Source organism: Ophidiomyces ophidiicola, assembly GCF_022830035.1.
Source record: "Ophidiomyces ophidiicola strain CBS 122913 chromosome Unknown scaffold_9, whole genome shotgun sequence".
Classification (NCBI taxonomy): Eukaryota; Fungi; Ascomycota; class Eurotiomycetes; order Onygenales; family Onygenaceae; genus Ophidiomyces; species Ophidiomyces ophidiicola.
The window spans coordinates 616,401-633,540 of NW_026054649.1; the positions used below are offsets into that span (position 1 = coordinate 616,401).

Here is a 17,140-nt window from a genome sequence, read left to right on the forward strand (position 1 = left end):
TCTATTGCTTGTTCGGTTTAGTTCCTGATTTGCTACTCCATATATAATGTTTGCATCTGAAGTTTAGAGGAAACTCTCGACAAAAAAAGCAAGGCTGTTAGCCAAGAGAGAACAACTGAGTTGACTGCCAGCCAAAAAAGCCCATCTTCTCTAATAAGGTGGTCTTGGATATCTTCTCATGGGAGTTTGCTTAGAGAGTGCCCAAAGGGACAGGGGGGAAGAATGATAGCAAGCACGCATGTATATATCCTTGGGTTTATATTGTCCAGCTGTTTCCGGTTGACAAATGGCAGCTAATAGTCCTTCACAGGGCAAAGCTTATCGAATCAATGCTTACTTACCAAAAGAATATCCTGGTTCCACCTAAGCAAGATATTTGCTTTTTGTTGCATGGTATGAGTGCGGATAACCGAATACTGAGCATCAGTGTTCTCCTAGCCTGGTATAACAGCTAAATCAAGAAAGACATACTGCCTTCTTCGATATACTGCCACACACTAATTTTGCGCATATAGTCTACTTTATATAGTAGTGACATATACGGAGTCTATGTCTACTATTTCCAGTAGACTATTTCAACAAATCCAAAAGGCGGAGAGATGCAGCCAGACTATCTCTAACAGGGCAGGTAGTTGCGAGTCTCATTTACTTATGGACTATGGCCTATCAAAAACCGAAGTACCTGTTAGGTCTCTACCACATACATGAATTTCCAAAGCCTTTTAGCCCCTTCTCATAACCTAGCACGGATGGCATCTCCGCCGCGTCTTTCTGGTATTAATTATTGATTCCATGAGCGCCAAGTAGCTGTTTGTAAATTTGAGAATCAACCCTGAAAAAGAATGTAACAAGTTGTATTGTCACCAGCGGACAAGAGTCGCGCACATCGACAAGACTGACGAATCCCGGTTGTGCCGTAAATCTGCCAATACTGGCATCGGCGCCTAACGGTAGTGTGGCCTAAATGCTTAATTGCCAGAGATTGGAAGGTGGAAAGGACATGCGCTGCGAACCATTATTATTTTCTCCGGTAGTTGTGATAGAATAGAGGCTAACGGAGGCCCTCTCCGTCTTGTGTGAGGATGGAAATTACCAAAAGGATTGCTTTGCTGCGGGAACAGTGGGGATCATCGAGCCGTGGTAGCTATTATTACTGCCCAGCCCTGCAAGTTTGGCGAAGCAACTTGATTCCAGTAGTTTTATTGCTAGTCGATGAGGCAAACGGCCTGTGGAAAAGTAAGCAAGGAGTTCAAATGCATGTGATCTGTGGCTTGTGTAGGTTGAAAAGCTGTCCCGTACGGAGTACAGAAGTGCCAGAGGACGGTGGGCAAGATGCTCATGTTCACGTTGTCCAATCCAGGATGTTGATATCTCCGTCGGTCTCGAAAGGATTTGGCCTAAACTCAAGGTAAAGAAATCCTTACACCGACCTTCTAGGTCTCCAGTAAAGCTCTACAGCGTGGTAGGGCTGCACTTAAAGTCATGGGAACTTGCGCTAATACCCGGAAAAACCAGGTGATCGTGGGCTTGGGATCCCAGGTTCATGCTGGTTGTCGATGGACACGATCGGTTCAGCACGAACAAGGCAATAATACAGAGTACTCCGTACTGACATCTCGGTTCAAAAGCGCAACCCTACGAGGCTGCAGGGTTTACGGAGTATACAGAAACAAAATGCACTTCAGCTGAAGGGTTCCCGACCAAGGTCCTTCAGTCGGACAGAATGTCTGTCGCTGGCGCCCGGAAAGCCCATCCGTTGAATACACCAGGGTTTTCTTTCGAAAATGGCTACAGAAATTCCACCTTTAAGAAAAAGAAAAATACGGTTGCTTGATAGTTGAAGAGGATCGTTCATCAGAGCATCAAGGAGGTTTGGAGTGAATTTGGAGTACTCCGTACTCCGTACATGCATCGTAACATACTTCACTCTATGTTTCATAACTGTTTTGCTTCCTGGGAAAAATACCTTCCCCTTGACCCGGAGAACACCGACTCTGGCGCTTTCAGGTGAAAAACCCAAATTAATTACTAGCATTCTCCTGTTATTGGGCTCCCTGTCCAAGACCAAGACTGGGCCCGGTTTTCGAGAGGGCCATCTCCGTCTGCACTAAGGTTGTAGTTAGTTAGTCGGTCGGAAAAGGCAAGATAAGGGCAGACATACTCCGTACTCCGTACTCCATACTGCCGGCAACAAGGTGCTCTTCTTCCAAGACACCATCGGGGACTAAAAATATAAAAATACACAGGTAAAGCCATGGTATCGAAATGTCTTGGCTAGGGTAACTATCTCAGGTGTATGTCCACAAGGCGGCGCGGGAGGACGAAGGGACCGTTTTTATTTTTTGAAAATGTAACCAAGAGTGCATACCACTGACCGTAACTATGCCCGTCATAAGAAGATAGAAGTTAGAGGAAATAAAAATATCTTCTCACACCGTATTCTCTAAAAATGGTTTCATTGAAGAAACGTTGCATTGGGAAATAGGAATTCCAGCCAATGAATATCCAGCTCAGAATCTGGAATGCACCCCCCTCTTGGTTTTCATTTTGTGATAAATAGAGGACTTTGAACGACGCATGTTCCACGTGTAGTAGTGGTAGCAATCAACTTTCCCCAGAAGCCAAACCTGGTCAATATTGATAACTATGATATTAGAAGGTCGTTTTTATAATAGACCGAGGTGAGTAAATAATAGTCTTAGAGCTTTGGTGGAAGGGGGGCTAGAAAATATTTTATATAATACTCGTCCGATTCTATATGACGGTAGATCGGTGGAACCAGGTAACGTGCGCAAGAAAACTAATATGAAACCATATTCCCCCCTAGCACCATGAACAATGCAAATATTTGAGAGCAAAAAGGCTAGAATTAGAAAAGACAGGGTCCAAAATGGTATCGAAAATGCAATTGGTTTTCCGTAAACCAAATGAGATGAGTCAAGTGAGAGATGAAAAGCATGTTGAGCATAAAAACATAAGAAGTTCAACGGCTCTCTCTCTGAGCCTTGCCAAAATCATCAAAAAGGGTAAATCCAGGGGCGCCAATAGCGCCATACCCATATAACAGAGGTAGAGAAAATCAAACATAAAAGTATTGACAGAAGCAGCCTACTTCGTCAAAATTGTTGCGTCGAGCCAAAGATTTGCTATTTTCCGACGGGAAGGGCGCGTCTGTAGAGGTGTAAGCCTCCAGTATAGGAATCTGATCCTGAGATACTCGGTAAAGGGATCTATCGTCCATTACCAGCATCTGCTCGCAGTATGCAGGTTGTCCGTGGGACGCATACCGCATCTCTTCAATTTTTATAGCACGTGGATAGTATGAATATTCAGGAATAACGATATCGTTGCGAGTCCCGAATGTGCGTTTTGCTCGGGGGACAGAAGTTGGGGTAGGCATTGCACCGGTTGAGAGCTTTGACGACGCAGCCGCGGAACTTGTCTCATTGACGTAGATGAATGCTTCCAAAAGCGTGCTATTCCACCAGCAGAACCAAGGTCTATCGCCAGGCGAGGCCGCTACTTTTTGACGGAGTCCCGGCCAATACCTTGACGACAGTGAGGCGCCATCGATCCCTCTCTTTGATGGAGACTTTGGAAATTCATCCTCCGGGATAATCATAAGTTTATCGAGTTGGGTATAGAAAAAGAACGCAGGCCCAAGGGATATGTTTGTTTTATCAAGCATTAGTGAAAGTGTGTGGTCCGGGTCTCTGAAAATGGGCGGTTGGGCACCGTAGAAAAAGCTACCAGTCACATTATGGGAACTGAGAATGATCGTTGCCTTATCATCCTTGTCGACGTCAATCTGACAATCAAACTGACCTGTAGTCCGGCATTGCCAAGAGCTGTCGTAAACACCATTGGATAGGCACTTGCTTGAATAGTTTTGAAGTGTGTTGGCTGGAACAACGAATTTACCCGTTGGAAGCGGGGGTAGCACACCCAGATCCGTGGGCCCCGGAATGGCATCTAGAGTCCCGGCGGTGACGGTGACGGTAGCGGTTCTATCACTTGACTCAGCATAAAGTCTAAGATCAACTGGGACTGTGAGGACTTACGGTGAGGTTGTGGTCGGCGGATTACGCTTTGTAGTCTGCTGGGAACCTAGAAGACCACCAATTACACCTCCAATGATCGTGCCTAAAAGCAGCACAGCTGCAACAAGGAAAAACATCCAAAGCGGAATGCCACAGCAAACCTTCCTCTGTCCTTTCTGAGACAGCTTTTCTTTGACGCTGTCAGAAGAATGATCGCTTGAATCTGTTTCCGTACTAGCGGTGTTGTCTGTTATACTGACTTCTGATGTCAGTCGACGAGGTGTAGGTGATTCTTCCGGCACAGGTGGTTGGGGTACAGCGTCATTCTGATCGTCAGCTAACAGTTCTTGTTTTGAGGGTGGGCTAGCTGGATATCGGGAGTATGGAGGCAACTGTTCAGTGTGGCCATCCGGACCAACGATATCCCCGACTTCGTTGGGAGTGTGAGATGTTGGGAGTTGATAGCCCCGGCTTTGGCTCGAAAACCCAATTGGTATGACCGGATTTTGGGGTTCATCCACGGCTTCTTCAGGGACCGTATTTTGGGAATACATGGCATATGGATGCTGTGGTGGGGCAGCAGCAATGAAAGAGCGTTCTGGAGGGCGGAAGGTAGAGACAGTAGAGGTAGATAACGTTCGTGTAACCCCAATCCCTTGAGGATACATTGCATAGGGCTGACTGGGCCCTGTTTGACCCCGATATGGGCTCATGGGACGGGGCATGGAGAAGCGAGACGACGTACTGATGCTTCGGCGCGCAGAATACGGGTCAACAGAGTTTCCAGATGAAGTAGATAGAGGACGTGCTATAGAATTCCTTTCGCGTGGGCCGTGTCTGATTTTATCGGAATTTGAGGGGACGTCTGGCACAGGTATCATCTCCGTTAACAATATATCTGCGTTGTCGCCGAAGGGGCTGACAATAGGAGGGGCCGTTTCTTCGCTTGAAGGCATCGGTGGAATGTTACGGGGCGTAGTTTCGCTGAGCGAACTCCTAGTACTATTAAACCCATCCAGAGGTTCCACTGAGAACTCATCACTGAATACGTTTTGAATCGGCGTTTCTTCTGAAATTTCTTCAGGGTTCGACCAGAGATCCAGCGAGCGCGTACGTGTTGCAGGTGTTGTGTTCAGCGAGTCGTCGCGGATGTCAGGTGTTTGTTGTGAGGATGGGGGTTTAGCCATGGCGAATGGCCTTCGCTGCCCGCCCGGGAATTGTAGATAGCGACAACGCGACAAGTATTTGAAGGAGATAGATTCGGAGGAAAGATGCTAGCGAATACAGGGAACAAATATAAAGAGCTGATATAATGATATTAATGAACGACGGCAAACAATAGACTTGGAGTTGGTAGCGATGGGCGGATTGTGAGATGGAAAGGGTTGTTGGTCTGTGGTCAGTGGCCGGTGACTAATAGGGTTTGGCGGTGGGGATTGACAGTGTAATACAGAAACCCACTTGTAAATTACGGGTGTCTTGGGAGGTATCGTCCACATACGGCCTAACCAGTATTGGTTAGTTAGCCAACTGTGGCTGCGAGCAAACCCTCAGCTTCCCATTGGGCCTGTTTTCTCTGGGAATAAGCATTTAGCCCGAAAGACTGCACAGACTTTGCAGAATCCGCTCCATCAAGGTTCTATTTCCATGATTAGCCAAAGCTATGCGATGCCTGGCCTGCCTCGTCTTTCTTTCGTTGGGCAGATAGCATCTTCGGCTTCACTACTTTACAACTACGGAGTAGGAATTCACCCGGCGCCTCAGTGCTGTGTTTTAACTAGGATAGTCAGTTCGGCTAAGTCGTGGGGCGCAGGGCTGCGCCCCTACACCAGACAGAACATACATATACCAAGACAAGAGGAAAGCCCAAAGAACACTATACTCTATATTATCCTGCGCTGTGAAGGAATAACACCCCACCAACAAGAATTTAGAGCTAACGAGTATGGCTTATGCCTCCCAAATAGTAATTGTAGTGCCCCTTTCCAGTATTTACGTATTTGACTGGGAGGAAATAGAATCCAAATATTCCAATCTCACTCGACAGAAGCGGTATTTTGAACATTATGCTACAACACGATAAAAAGAGACATGGGTAGGTTCATCTTTCGATTCTAAAGGAACACTGTAGGATTATCCTTTTTGGCTGAAAAGACACATGTGGATAAGGATATATATATGGGTTTTAATGGCCGCTACCTCTTTGATGAGTTGCACACACTTGTACATACGTATAAGCACACAAGTCTAATGTGATTGATAACAACATACTTTTAATTGTGTACGGAGCACGGAGTACTGGTAGAGGTGATCATATACCAGATCCTCCTTACCTCCAGCAAGATTAAGAGCCTTGGCTCTAAAATATGATACTGTCTTTGTTGAAGCAGGAAGGTGCTTGTGTTAGTCCTTAGAGGTTGTTATAGGGCTGAGCACAAATGTCAAACACTCTATATGTAAGGATGAGACCCAAAACATATATATTGTTGATATTTTGCAAAACTGCAAGTGGTAGCTACCTGGGCTAGACGGCTTGTTTTCAGCTGTTTGTCTGTGTGGAGGCTTGGCAAGGTCACGGGTAGTTAACGGGTAACCACCACATAACAGGTAACTACTCCATTCAGAGTAGTCAACAGCCATTGACCTAGGTTAGGTGATTAACGAACTACTTCCACAGTTGGTTTAGTTATCCAACTCTGGACTTCAGCCGCTGGGCCAAACCCTGATATTTATGAGATCAAGGGTGATATCTCGTGTCGTCCTTCATAAAGCCAAGCACATATTAATGTGTCTATCTTACATTTCCATATAACTACCCACTACCTTCTCTTGATTTGGACTTATTACCCAATAACTCAGACCATCTTGACCAACTATAAATATTTGCGATTTAATTCTAAGAAACAACTATCAATGAACCATACTGAGCTCACCACTCCATCCAAAACTGATTTCCAACCTTCCTTTGGTGCAGTAAAGTGGTGTAAAACTACTTGTAAAGGAAAGGAATCATGGACCCACACTGCAAACAACTATCTTCTCCTAGTATATTCAACTTTGGTCTTTCAATGTGAGTCTCCAAAATCCACCTCAAGAACCCCACTAATCCACTGGCGCCCATAGATTGATTCTCATTGGAATCCTTCTATCCTATATCCCACAACATCACCGCATCATTTCGCGCCGCTCATCTTTCGGTATCTCTCCATATTTCATCCTATTAGGAACCACCTCAGGAACTTCGGGGCTAGCAAATATTCTTCTACTGCCTCGAAGTGGGCATGATATTGCTTGTTGTAAGGAAATTAGTGGGTTTTCCTGTTTCGCAGGCTTGCTTGGAATCTTGCAAGTTGCTACGCAGGCAACATGTTTCGCGATCATGTAAGAAATCAAGCGTGTATTCCGCAGTCTCTCTGGATCTGCCAGCCTGGAATGTGGGTACTCCCAAGTGGGACGCAGCTAACAAGCAAATTGTAGCCTTACACTATTTGTTCTATTTTTCTCCCCGCCTGACACGCTACCTACTTCAAAATATCCCGAATCTTCATCGTTCCGTACTGCTCTTCTAGTGGCCGCAGCTTGTGTCATCCATGGAGTAGCTGCGACAACCTTTAGTTTCGTCATAGCATTCATGTACCCGTCCTCTCGCCAACTCTGGGCTAATATTTTCGGCATCATGGCTACCCTTCTGTCCTCAGTTCAATATTTCCCTCAGATATATACCACCTTCTTCCTAGGGCGTGTGGGCAGCTTGAGTATTCCTATGATGTGTATCCAAACCCCTGGAAGTCTAGTATGGGCAGCCTCCCTTGCAGCACGTCTGGGAGCAGAAGGATGGAGTACATGGGGGGTTTACGTTGTCACGTCTCTACTCCAAGGCACCTTGCTTGTGATGGGTATCTATTTTGAATACCTTAACCCAAGGGGGAAAGACGAGAACCCTAGTATCGATGACATTTCTTCGTCACCACATGAAGATGCCGTTGAAGGAGCCAACTCGGGAAACGATACGTGCCAAGCGTCCGAGCAAACTCCATTGCTTACAGAATAACGAGGGTTCACCCAATCTTAGGTTGTATTCAGTGTATTGATCAAGCGTCGACTTGACAATTTTCTTTTAGTTGTATATGTTCTAGAAGCGGCGGCGTTTTCCTAGGATCCGATATGTTCTTGGATATGATATGGTTACAATATTTAATGTATACATACATTTAGTTTCGGGTATCGGGGCGTTTATCCCACTGCGTCGATCATCAGGCCAGACTCTCAATTTATGGTCGATAGCATAGTTACGTGATGTTCAAATACTTCAAACGCTTCTGCTGCTCTTAAAATAATTATTCTCCCCTAGCACTGTTATCGCCCGCTTTTTCATACAACGGCCCACCCTCTTTTTTATTGGACACCTGGTTGATAGCTCTATCATATCGATTTTCGACCTCCTCATTGTGTTTCCTAACATCTTCCTCCTGTTGCTTTATTTTATGCGCATCATCCGCGCTTAGTTCTTCCTTTGCTGGTCTTTTAGGATGCTGAGCATCGACTCCACTGTGTTGATATGCCTCGCTGAGAGTTGCTCGGGCTTTGTTTGAGGGAATACGTTCTTCAAACTCCTTTGAAAAAGATGAAGCTTCGGTGCAATGTGGTTCTCGGTCACCCCGGTCGTTATACTCTATTGTCAATTAGAAACTGTGATTTTGGCACGCACGTTAGGACGCATTGATCTCATAGCACATACTATTGCTTCCAGAATTCTCAGAATGGGCGAATCGAATTGCATTTATTCTGTAAAATGGCCGACCGTAAGCCTGAGTGCAAGTATGCCTCACAGGCCAGAGCGCTTGGATCCTCCTATTCATCTCCCTCGGTTGCTGGAAGGATCGTTGGATATCTCAGTCACGATTAAGAAGCTCTATGCTCAGAATTATATTGGTTCTCTTGATCGAATTTTCCTAATCAAAGTAATCGGAGTCTTCCAGCAATACACATATTCTCCTTCAACAGATACTTTTGAAGGATGTGGTTTCATGATGTCATCGCTCAGCAGGGCGCCACCCGCCAAGGCTATTGACCCATGTCGCATGCCAGCAGAGCTGGTTTATCCCAATGATTACAGTAGTGATTAATCAGTGCCCTTTTCTTTAGGCAAGTTTCATGACCGGTGCTAGCAGGGAATGGGAGTCGACATTCTATTTACTAGGGAGTATGGAGTACTCCATCGAATTGGTTAGTATAGTAGTTAACTACCCCGTACTCCATACAACGATCGCTCCGGAGTACCATCTTCAAAGGTTCTAAAGGACATCGATTACGCTGTATAGAATAAAGCATTAACCATGGTTGGCAACCCCACAGTTAAGTAAACAAGCTTTCTTCCCCGCTATCGAACCACTACCCGTTCATACTGGTACGCTTTTAGGAGAGCTCAGCCTATCTCAGGGAATAAATAGCAATGACATGAAGCAAGCTGCGGAGCTAGGTCACAAACCCGGCGATTCATACCAGCGAAAAGCATTCAATGGCTATTAGAAAGCTTAGTGAATAGGGGTGACACTGGAAGCTGGCCTTCTTACTGACAAGTGTGTATACTCCGTACTCCGTACTCCGTAGTTATACCACCCATAAATGTCTCCACACACGGCTGGACTTGCTGGAGCTTGAGAGAGAACGTTTCACTCCGTAAGCTTCTTGCTGTTCTGATCACATTGAGCACTAACTAAGTATGGTCTAAGGCAGAGTGTGGGGAATTCGGGAAATCACATGATCATCGGATCCAGACAACGCGCTAGCCGTATTAGGCAAACAATGAGAACAGATGCTGGCGTTGCGCGCAGATCGAGTTCCCTCGAACAGACAAAGCAACAGATGGCCATCACCCCGCTACGCATTGATGTCGTGGCGTAGCCGTTGCGCCCGCTCTTTATGGGGAAAAGCAGCTGCAAAAAGAAAGAAAGAGTGAATGTCGCGCACTTCTGTGGTTTCCATATAATCATGCTCAGGATATTCGGAATGGTAGTTAATTCCTCAAAAGAATCCCAATAACTCGTGGCCTTTGCTAGGGTGCGTCTCAGTGTCGGCGGTGAGCACAATGCCATGCCGCACTTATGCGATTTCACTCACAACATTGGGTCTCGGAGAAGACAATCCTTGTTCCGTTCAGGGAAGCAAGATTTCATTCGACAACGGCGGTTTTTGACTTTCAACCTTCGTACCAAATAATATCTTGCATGGCTGAGATTCTTAGTTGGTGATTTGTTGGGCCAACGGCGCTTATAACGCTGCGCTGACCCACAGCTACTTAATGCTTCCAAATATTCTTTGGAATCAATCCTCAGTATATTATTTACGTTTGCAAATAATTCCTAGCTTGGAACCCAAGCATTACTTATTCTTTTTCAATATAGCCATATCATGAGCGGAGACCAAAGATTGGAGATCGATCCATTGGTAAGCCCTTTCAGCCATATATACTCTGTACATACATACCGAGTATGGTGTGCAATAGTTATGCATACAACGTTTGCTAGCGAAATTTTGGATCTTGAAACGACGCTATTAACTGTTATATCCCAGATCAATGATACAGACTCTACATATGGGGATGAATTGTGAGCAAATATGCCCCAGTTTTTGAATATTGCTTCTCAAGACAAATCGCGGCATTATTTACCAATTTTCTCAAGGACAGGTCCTCTTACACATCTTCGATAACCTCAAGTGTTGTCGATTATCCGGAAGAAAATGGCAGGCGATACCATGCTTTTCGCGAAGGCCGTAAGTCCTCGGACTTCAAGCAGTAGCATGATTGCGACACTTACGTAAATTTAAGGATATCTTATCCCGAATGATGACAAGGAGAGTGACCGGCTTGACCTTTTGCATGCAATGTTTCACAAACTGCTTGAAGGAAAGCTCTTTCTTGCGCCTATTGGGAATTCCCCCGTAAGAGTAATTGATATTTGCACTGGAACTGGAGTATGGGCTATGGAGTTTGGTCTGTGATTAAAACCTCTCACAAAGCCCAGTGCTAATAAAATAAACAGCTGACCGTTTTCCTTCGGCCGAGGTAACTGCACATTTCCTTGTCTGACATGTAAACTCAGGCTGCTAAGTCAGACTCAGGTAATTGGGAACGACCTGAGTCCTATTCAACCATCGTTGTGAGCTTACCTACATTTTTTGAGTACTGAGGTCCAAGTTTCTCTAATCTTCGTCCAGCGTTCCTCCAAACGTCAAGTTTGTGGTTGACGATGTCGAAGCCGAATGGGCGTATGAAACATCTCCATTTGACTATATTCATGCCCGGTTCCTTGAGGTATCAATCAAGGATATGCCGAGACTTATCAGTCAAGCTTATAGGTATGCTGGTCTTATCATCCATACATAGTGTCTATGTAGGCCTTTACCTCGTCTGACACATCTTCAGTTCGTTATCGTCTGGGGGATGGTTCGAGTATCAAGGTTGGGACACAAGGCTATACTCCGCGGATGGCACCACGAAAGGCACCTCCGTCGAACGTTATAATAGTATAGTCCTAGATACCTTCGCCAAGGGTGGGTATTATATTCGCGTTGAACCAGAAAAAATGGAGAAATGGTTCCGAGATGCCGGGTTTCAAAATTTTCACATCAAAAAGTTCCTTCTTCCTCTCGGCACCTGGCCCAAGGATAAGAGATATGTTTGTGCTCCCAGATATATGATATTACGATCTAAATGTTTTCTGACTGCAGCTGGATTAGAAAACTATTGGCGCTTATAATCTTCTCCAAGCTGAAGAGGGTCTCGAATCAATGGGGCTGGCGGTACTGACTAGACTTGCGGGCTGGACACCGGAGGAAGTTCAAATTTTAATCAGTCAATCAAGGTCGGACATGAGAAGCCCAAGAGTTCATTCCACTTTTGACTTGTATGCCCTCCCACATTTTCCTCAATTCTAAGATTATACTAACGAAAAGCACTTTCGATAGCTACGTTTGTTATGCTCAGCGGTTGGAATAGCATATCGTTGAGCTAACCTACCGTGTATCGGTCTATCGGTGTATAAGCAACATTGAGAGAACAAGATTTATTGAAGTATATCTGCAACGGCCACGAAAAGTATGGAGCAGGCATGTGACGAAGTACTCGTACTGTAGTGTAACTAGTCATCAAGAGCGTTCTCGAATGAAGTAATTTAACCGAATTCCAAGGGCCAACGCTATGTAGTTATTATTTATTTGTCGCTTGATAACAATGAATTTATTGAGGTGTTTTTGGGGCTAAATACTCCGTACATATTAAGATTTCAAAGCAAAATAAAGCTGTGCTAGTGATCTTCAACCGGAACCAATGACAGACGCGCCGAAACTAGTTGGCTAGTTAGTCGATTGCTTCGAGGCTGAAGTGCCGAAGCTCAACAACTCCTTGACTACGAGCATCTCCATCATTATTAAGCTCCATCGAATACCACAGTTTGTGCCTTGTTTAGAGTGGAGGGCTCTTCGGCACGTATAATGGCGTCTGGTATTATCTCCTCGTCCATTTGGCAAACCATAAGAGCTAACTAACAGTTCCGTAGATGCTTCCCAAGTTGCTGAGGTGTACGGTAACACCTAAATTTGATGTCATCGCTTTGGGCTTTACTGATCCTAATCTACAGGGCATCTATTGCCTCCCCAATAAACTTCATCCTCCTCTCTCTTTTCGTTGTGGTTGTATACATGCAATTCCGGCCGAAGTCTGCGGTAGCTCTACCCGAAGAGCCAGCTCCGGTTGTATTCCGCACCTTTACACCAACGACTTTACTGGAATTTGATGGGAGGAATAACAAGCCTGTCTACCTTGCGGTTCGCGGCAGGGTTTTCGACGTTAGCGCTGGGAGGAATTTCTACGGACCGGTATTTCTGGGCCCCACGCTCTCGAACTAGAGTTCATCCATAACAATCTCTCCCTCTAGGGCGGACCGTACGAGAACTTTGCCGGCCGCGATGCATCCCGCGGACTTGCCTGTCAGAGCTTTGACGAGGAAATGCTCACGAAAGACCTTAACGGACCGCTGGATGATCTCCAGGGACTGGACGAAGAACAGCTGGAGAACCTAACGGGTTGGGAAGAAAGATTTCTCGAAAAGTATTTGATTGTAGGAAAATTGGTTGCAGAAGGTGATACAGATACCGCTAAATGATCGTCGCGACGGCTTGCCTTTGAAATTCGTATAGGCGGGATGCAATTTGCAACCATGAAAACATAAGCCACAGGCATAACTGACCAGTCGGATGAGCAAAAAGTGTTTTTGAGGGTCTCATATCCGCTATATCTTGATATCATTGATAGATTTAGGCTAGAATCTCCAACTCCAATGGTCAGTCAAGCGTCTGATAGGTGGCCAGGTACAGGAAGTGATAGGAGTATGCATGCGGATTAGCGGAGCTTTTGTATCTAATAACCTTGGACTTTTGCTTCCAGCACAGCTCGTGAGGCAGTCACCAGGTGTCAAGGATTGCTCTTATTGTATCAAAGCTCTGGGCTCCCACCCTACTATTTATTCTCGCCCTCTCTTGAAAGCTGGACATTTCCTGTCCCTCCTTCACATATACACACACAAAATATTGCTCAGACACCTCAAATATCTCAAACAGGACAAAACAGTTAAACATGTAACATGTCGTACTTTATCAGTAATAGTAGATGCATAGTAGAGTAGTATTATAGGATGCTTAATATGGGGTTTCATGAAAGAACTTCTCTGCAACGTTTGATATAACCCTCGGGAAAATGCAGCCTCAGACAGGGTGTGTATACTCCGTATTCTGTATGTAACTACGAAGATAGTATTCCGGGGTAGCTATAATTGGGCAAAGGAGCAATACTTTGCCGTCAAGCGCTCCGTAGCCCTTGACTCATCAAACAATTTCAAAGGACCAGTTAACTAAGTAACTAACTACTCCGTACGTGAGGAACTTCAATTATTTGCAACATATCCCGTAGTTAGTTACTTTTCTAGGTCCTCGGCGGGGTATTTGACATGAACGTTCAGCCTGGAAAAGATGCCACCAACCGTTGAGTCACCAGGATTTTGGTAGGGTCACCTGATGGCGCCAACGCCCTGTCAGGTGAGCCGACAGGGGCCCGGCGCGGTGTTTGGAATGGCGTGGGCGTTGTACCAAGGAGTGGCCGCCAGACCATCCAACCTGCGAGTCTACGAAGATCGCTGCGGGCTTGTCATTCTTTTATCATTGGTCGCGACCACGCTGATGTCACTCTTTTATTTTATTGTCACTCCTTTACTTCAGTGTACATATGCTTGTGGAATTAGGAAGATCATGACTGCGTCGGTTCTCTTCTGTGCTTCTCTCGTGACAACTTAACAGGGGCTATTTCACGCACGGCCTCTCCAGAGCACTTACATTCTTTTCATTTCTTTGTTTTTTGATTCTAATCTTTTGAGCTCACGCTTATCCTGTCTTTGTTGGACCTTGGTCTAGGAACTTTACCTAAACTCTTGAACTCATTCCATCAATATGTATGTGACTTCATCTTCATGACAAGCTTCCCACTGCATTCTCACTGACTTAAGCAAGGAGTGTTAGAGGGTACGAGATGTGGAAGGCGAGCCACCCTCCCAATATGGCTGCTTCCGGGTCTCCGCAATACGCGCGCCACATGGCGGGACCTCGAGGAATAGCCCCGCGATCGCTAGAAGCAAACAATACTCACACTTCGTATAGGCCGCCATTTCATGAAAAGTGAGTCACATCTGTTTCCGCTCTGAATTTTGCTCACTTTTTCTCTTAAGTGTTGGATCTCCAGTTCCGATTCGTGAAGACCGCGTTGCCTCCTCAATATATTCAACTCAAGACTATACACGGGAAAGTCGCCTTACTTATTCGAGTGTGCGTCTTGGTCCCTATTCGCAGTACCGCGATAGCCAGTATACGGATGCATCGCCGCCTATATCTCCTGTACCCGTTCAATATCGTTCTGCTGCAGGCGCCGACAGCCCTGATATATCCCCTATTGACGAGACATTCTCGCCCGCTGTCCCCCTGCCAAAAAAAGACGACAAGCATACCAGTTCATTCCAAGGCATCCACCCCGAATCCCAAGCCGCTTTTGTAGAAGCAACTGGCAGTAAGACTGCTATTCACAAACCAGACCCAATTCGGGAAACAAGGTGGGACGAATTTTCTGGCGAACCAACTAATAGTGAGCGTGGAAAATTCGCCCAAGCTTCTCCCGGGGACCTCCTGAATATCAAGTCTGCGCAGAAGCATCCATTTGCCTTCTTTACTCGAGGTAAAGATGGAAAAGAAGGGCGTAAACAAACGCCAAGAATAGACGTGGAAGCTTCACCGTTACCCATGCGGGTTCCTTGGAAAGGCGCAAGTGGCAGGTCCACCATTCTGAACCCAATCTCATCAAGAAAACCTTCAGCCGAAAAACCATTCATACCACCACCGCGAAAGGATAGCCGTAACCCTTTCGTGCAAACTTCATCTGCCACAAATAGGACCCACCCAACAACCCCGTCTGCGAAGCCAGAAAATGCCCATTTTCAGATCGACTCGTTCGATTTTGAAACGTTAAAAAAGGCAAACAAGACACATACTCAAAAAGATTTGCCACCGTTAAACAAGGAATTACCGAGCCAGCCTTACGCTTCGCGTAGTGAGGCTCGTATTCAAGATGTCCAGCAAGAACCAGACTACTCCAATGCCAGAATCCTACATTTTGACGAGGAAACGAGGAGCCAGCGCAGTTTCCCGGGATCAATGACTGCCGGAGCAGGCAGTCCGCCACGGATTCCACGACGCAGTGATGAGACTATACAGCCAGAACCTTCATCTTATATGACCGCGAAGTCGACCAAAGTGACAGCTCTTAAACCTACACCATCCCAACAATCAGCATCTACTTCAAAGTCATTGCCACGAAGCCCTCCTGAGATGGAGGCAAATAGCCGTATTGAGTTAATGGAGGCCAAGCTTCGTGATCTCTCTCGAAGACGGGTGAATATTGACACAATTATTAGCGAATTGAACCAAGTTATACAGCCAAGTTCAATTACGTACGATATGGCAACTAGAGCTGAGGTTACACGATCTGTTAAGAGCCTAAACGCCGAACTTGATGATATCAAGAAAGAAGAGCACGATGTTGGATTGAAACTTCATCGGGCATATAAGAAGAAGGACGAGGGTGATTACTACTGCGAACCCTCTGGGCTGTGGATCAGGAGGGTCACCGGCTGATGTGCTGACTCTTCGTACCTTCTGTGGTTCTCTCCAATTTGCGTCGTTTACCCGGCTATGTCATGAAATGTATCATGATTCACTTTCTTGTACACCAACTTTGGGCCATTCTTGAGACTCTTTTTCCTGTAAATTACAGTTTTTTCTTTTCTTTCACATATCGTTCCGAATCGGCTGGAAGATTCTTCTTTGACCTGTTTCTTAAGTATCTGAAATCTTGTACATATTTTCTTCATTTCGAGATAGGCCATTTATTATTTATGTCAAGAAAAAGAAACACAATGTGCACTGAAATGCCCATTTCTAAGTAAATAACTAAACGCTCTGCTCACGCTCATAGAGTAGATCGCCGTCCGCCGCACTAGGGTATTCAAGACATAAAATAAGGAACGGCCTTAGCGACTTTAGCGAGGCCGGGTACAGTTTATGATAACGTTATATCGACAGTTCGATAAGTCAACAATAGTCACTTTATTTCTTGCCTGACTTCTTAATCCCCTGCTGGCCAGTGTTCATGGGGCCTTTGCCCTTCGCCTTGTCGGCCAGGTCCTTTCTGGCTTTCGCATCTGATGAACGGCGGTCAGGTTCAAAACAGCAACAGTAATGGTGCTAAATAAGCCTAAATAACACATGAAGTAGAACCAGGCCATACCTGCTTTCTGTTTCTCTTTAAAGGCAATTTCGTCGTCATCCATTTCCTTCTTCTCCTTCTTGGGAGCCTTGAGGGGTTTGACTTTGCCGCCTTTAGGTATTTGATCCGTTAGCTTGTCATCCCAAATAAAAAGGGGTTTTTTTCAAAAATCCCACCTTCTCGGGATTGACCACCCATCTTTGCCTGTAGATAGCGCTATTGAAAAGGTATCTATTCG

General features: G+C 45.6%; 7 protein-coding genes across 7 annotated transcripts; 4 read left to right on the forward strand and 3 right to left on the reverse strand.

Annotated features, from left to right (window-relative positions):
• Nucleotides 1–3,079: 3,079 nt before the first annotated feature.
• LOZ57_003109 (uncharacterized protein) lies at nt 3,080–5,227 on the reverse strand (the record flags this gene model as incomplete). The annotated part of the gene is made up of 2 exons (XM_049252163.1): nt 3,080–4,007; nt 4,062–5,227. 2 exons carry the CDS (start codon nt 5,225–5,227, stop codon nt 3,080–3,082), a joined length of 2,094 nt encoding a protein of 697 aa, XP_049109046.1.
• Nucleotides 5,228–7,051: 1,824 nt separating this feature from the next.
• LOZ57_003110 (uncharacterized protein) lies at nt 7,052–8,091 on the forward strand (the record flags this gene model as incomplete). Its single annotated transcript, XM_049252164.1, has 4 exons — nt 7,052–7,110; nt 7,164–7,315; nt 7,370–7,421; nt 7,518–8,091. 4 exons carry the CDS (start codon nt 7,052–7,054, stop codon nt 8,089–8,091), a joined length of 837 nt encoding a protein of 278 aa, XP_049109047.1.
• A 286-nt stretch (nt 8,092–8,377) lies between these two features.
• On the reverse strand, nt 8,378–8,820 carry LOZ57_003111 (uncharacterized protein; the record flags this gene model as incomplete). The annotated part of the gene is made up of 2 exons (XM_049252165.1): nt 8,378–8,710; nt 8,779–8,820. The coding sequence occupies 2 exons, from the start codon at nt 8,818–8,820 to the stop codon at nt 8,378–8,380; spliced, it is 375 nt and encodes a 124-aa protein (XP_049109048.1).
• Nucleotides 8,821–10,451: 1,631 nt separating this feature from the next.
• On the forward strand, nt 10,452–11,978 carry LOZ57_003112 (uncharacterized protein; the record flags this gene model as incomplete). The annotated part of the gene is made up of 9 exons (XM_049252166.1): nt 10,452–10,487; nt 10,614–10,648; nt 10,729–10,814; nt 10,870–11,034; nt 11,084–11,106; nt 11,163–11,200; nt 11,259–11,399; nt 11,467–11,719; nt 11,781–11,978. The coding sequence occupies 9 exons, from the start codon at nt 10,452–10,454 to the stop codon at nt 11,976–11,978; spliced, it is 975 nt and encodes a 324-aa protein (XP_049109049.1).
• Nucleotides 11,979–12,533: 555 nt separating this feature from the next.
• On the forward strand, nt 12,534–13,204 carry DAP1 (Dihydrodipicolinate synthase; the record flags this gene model as incomplete). Its single annotated transcript, XM_049252167.1, has 4 exons — nt 12,534–12,543; nt 12,599–12,620; nt 12,680–12,917; nt 12,977–13,204. The coding sequence occupies 4 exons, from the start codon at nt 12,534–12,536 to the stop codon at nt 13,202–13,204; spliced, it is 498 nt and encodes a 165-aa protein (XP_049109050.1).
• Nucleotides 13,205–14,646: 1,442 nt separating this feature from the next.
• LOZ57_003114 (uncharacterized protein) lies at nt 14,647–16,271 on the forward strand (the record flags this gene model as incomplete). Its single annotated transcript, XM_049252168.1, has 2 exons — nt 14,647–14,765; nt 14,816–16,271. 2 exons carry the CDS (start codon nt 14,647–14,649, stop codon nt 16,269–16,271), a joined length of 1,575 nt encoding a protein of 524 aa, XP_049109051.1.
• Nucleotides 16,272–16,742: 471 nt separating this feature from the next.
• On the reverse strand, nt 16,743–17,100 carry TMA7 (Translation machinery-associated protein 7; the record flags this gene model as incomplete). Its single annotated transcript, XM_049252169.1, has 3 exons — nt 16,743–16,837; nt 16,924–17,013; nt 17,079–17,100. The coding sequence occupies 3 exons, from the start codon at nt 17,098–17,100 to the stop codon at nt 16,743–16,745; spliced, it is 207 nt and encodes a 68-aa protein (XP_049109052.1).
• Nucleotides 17,101–17,140: the final 40 nt, after the last annotated feature.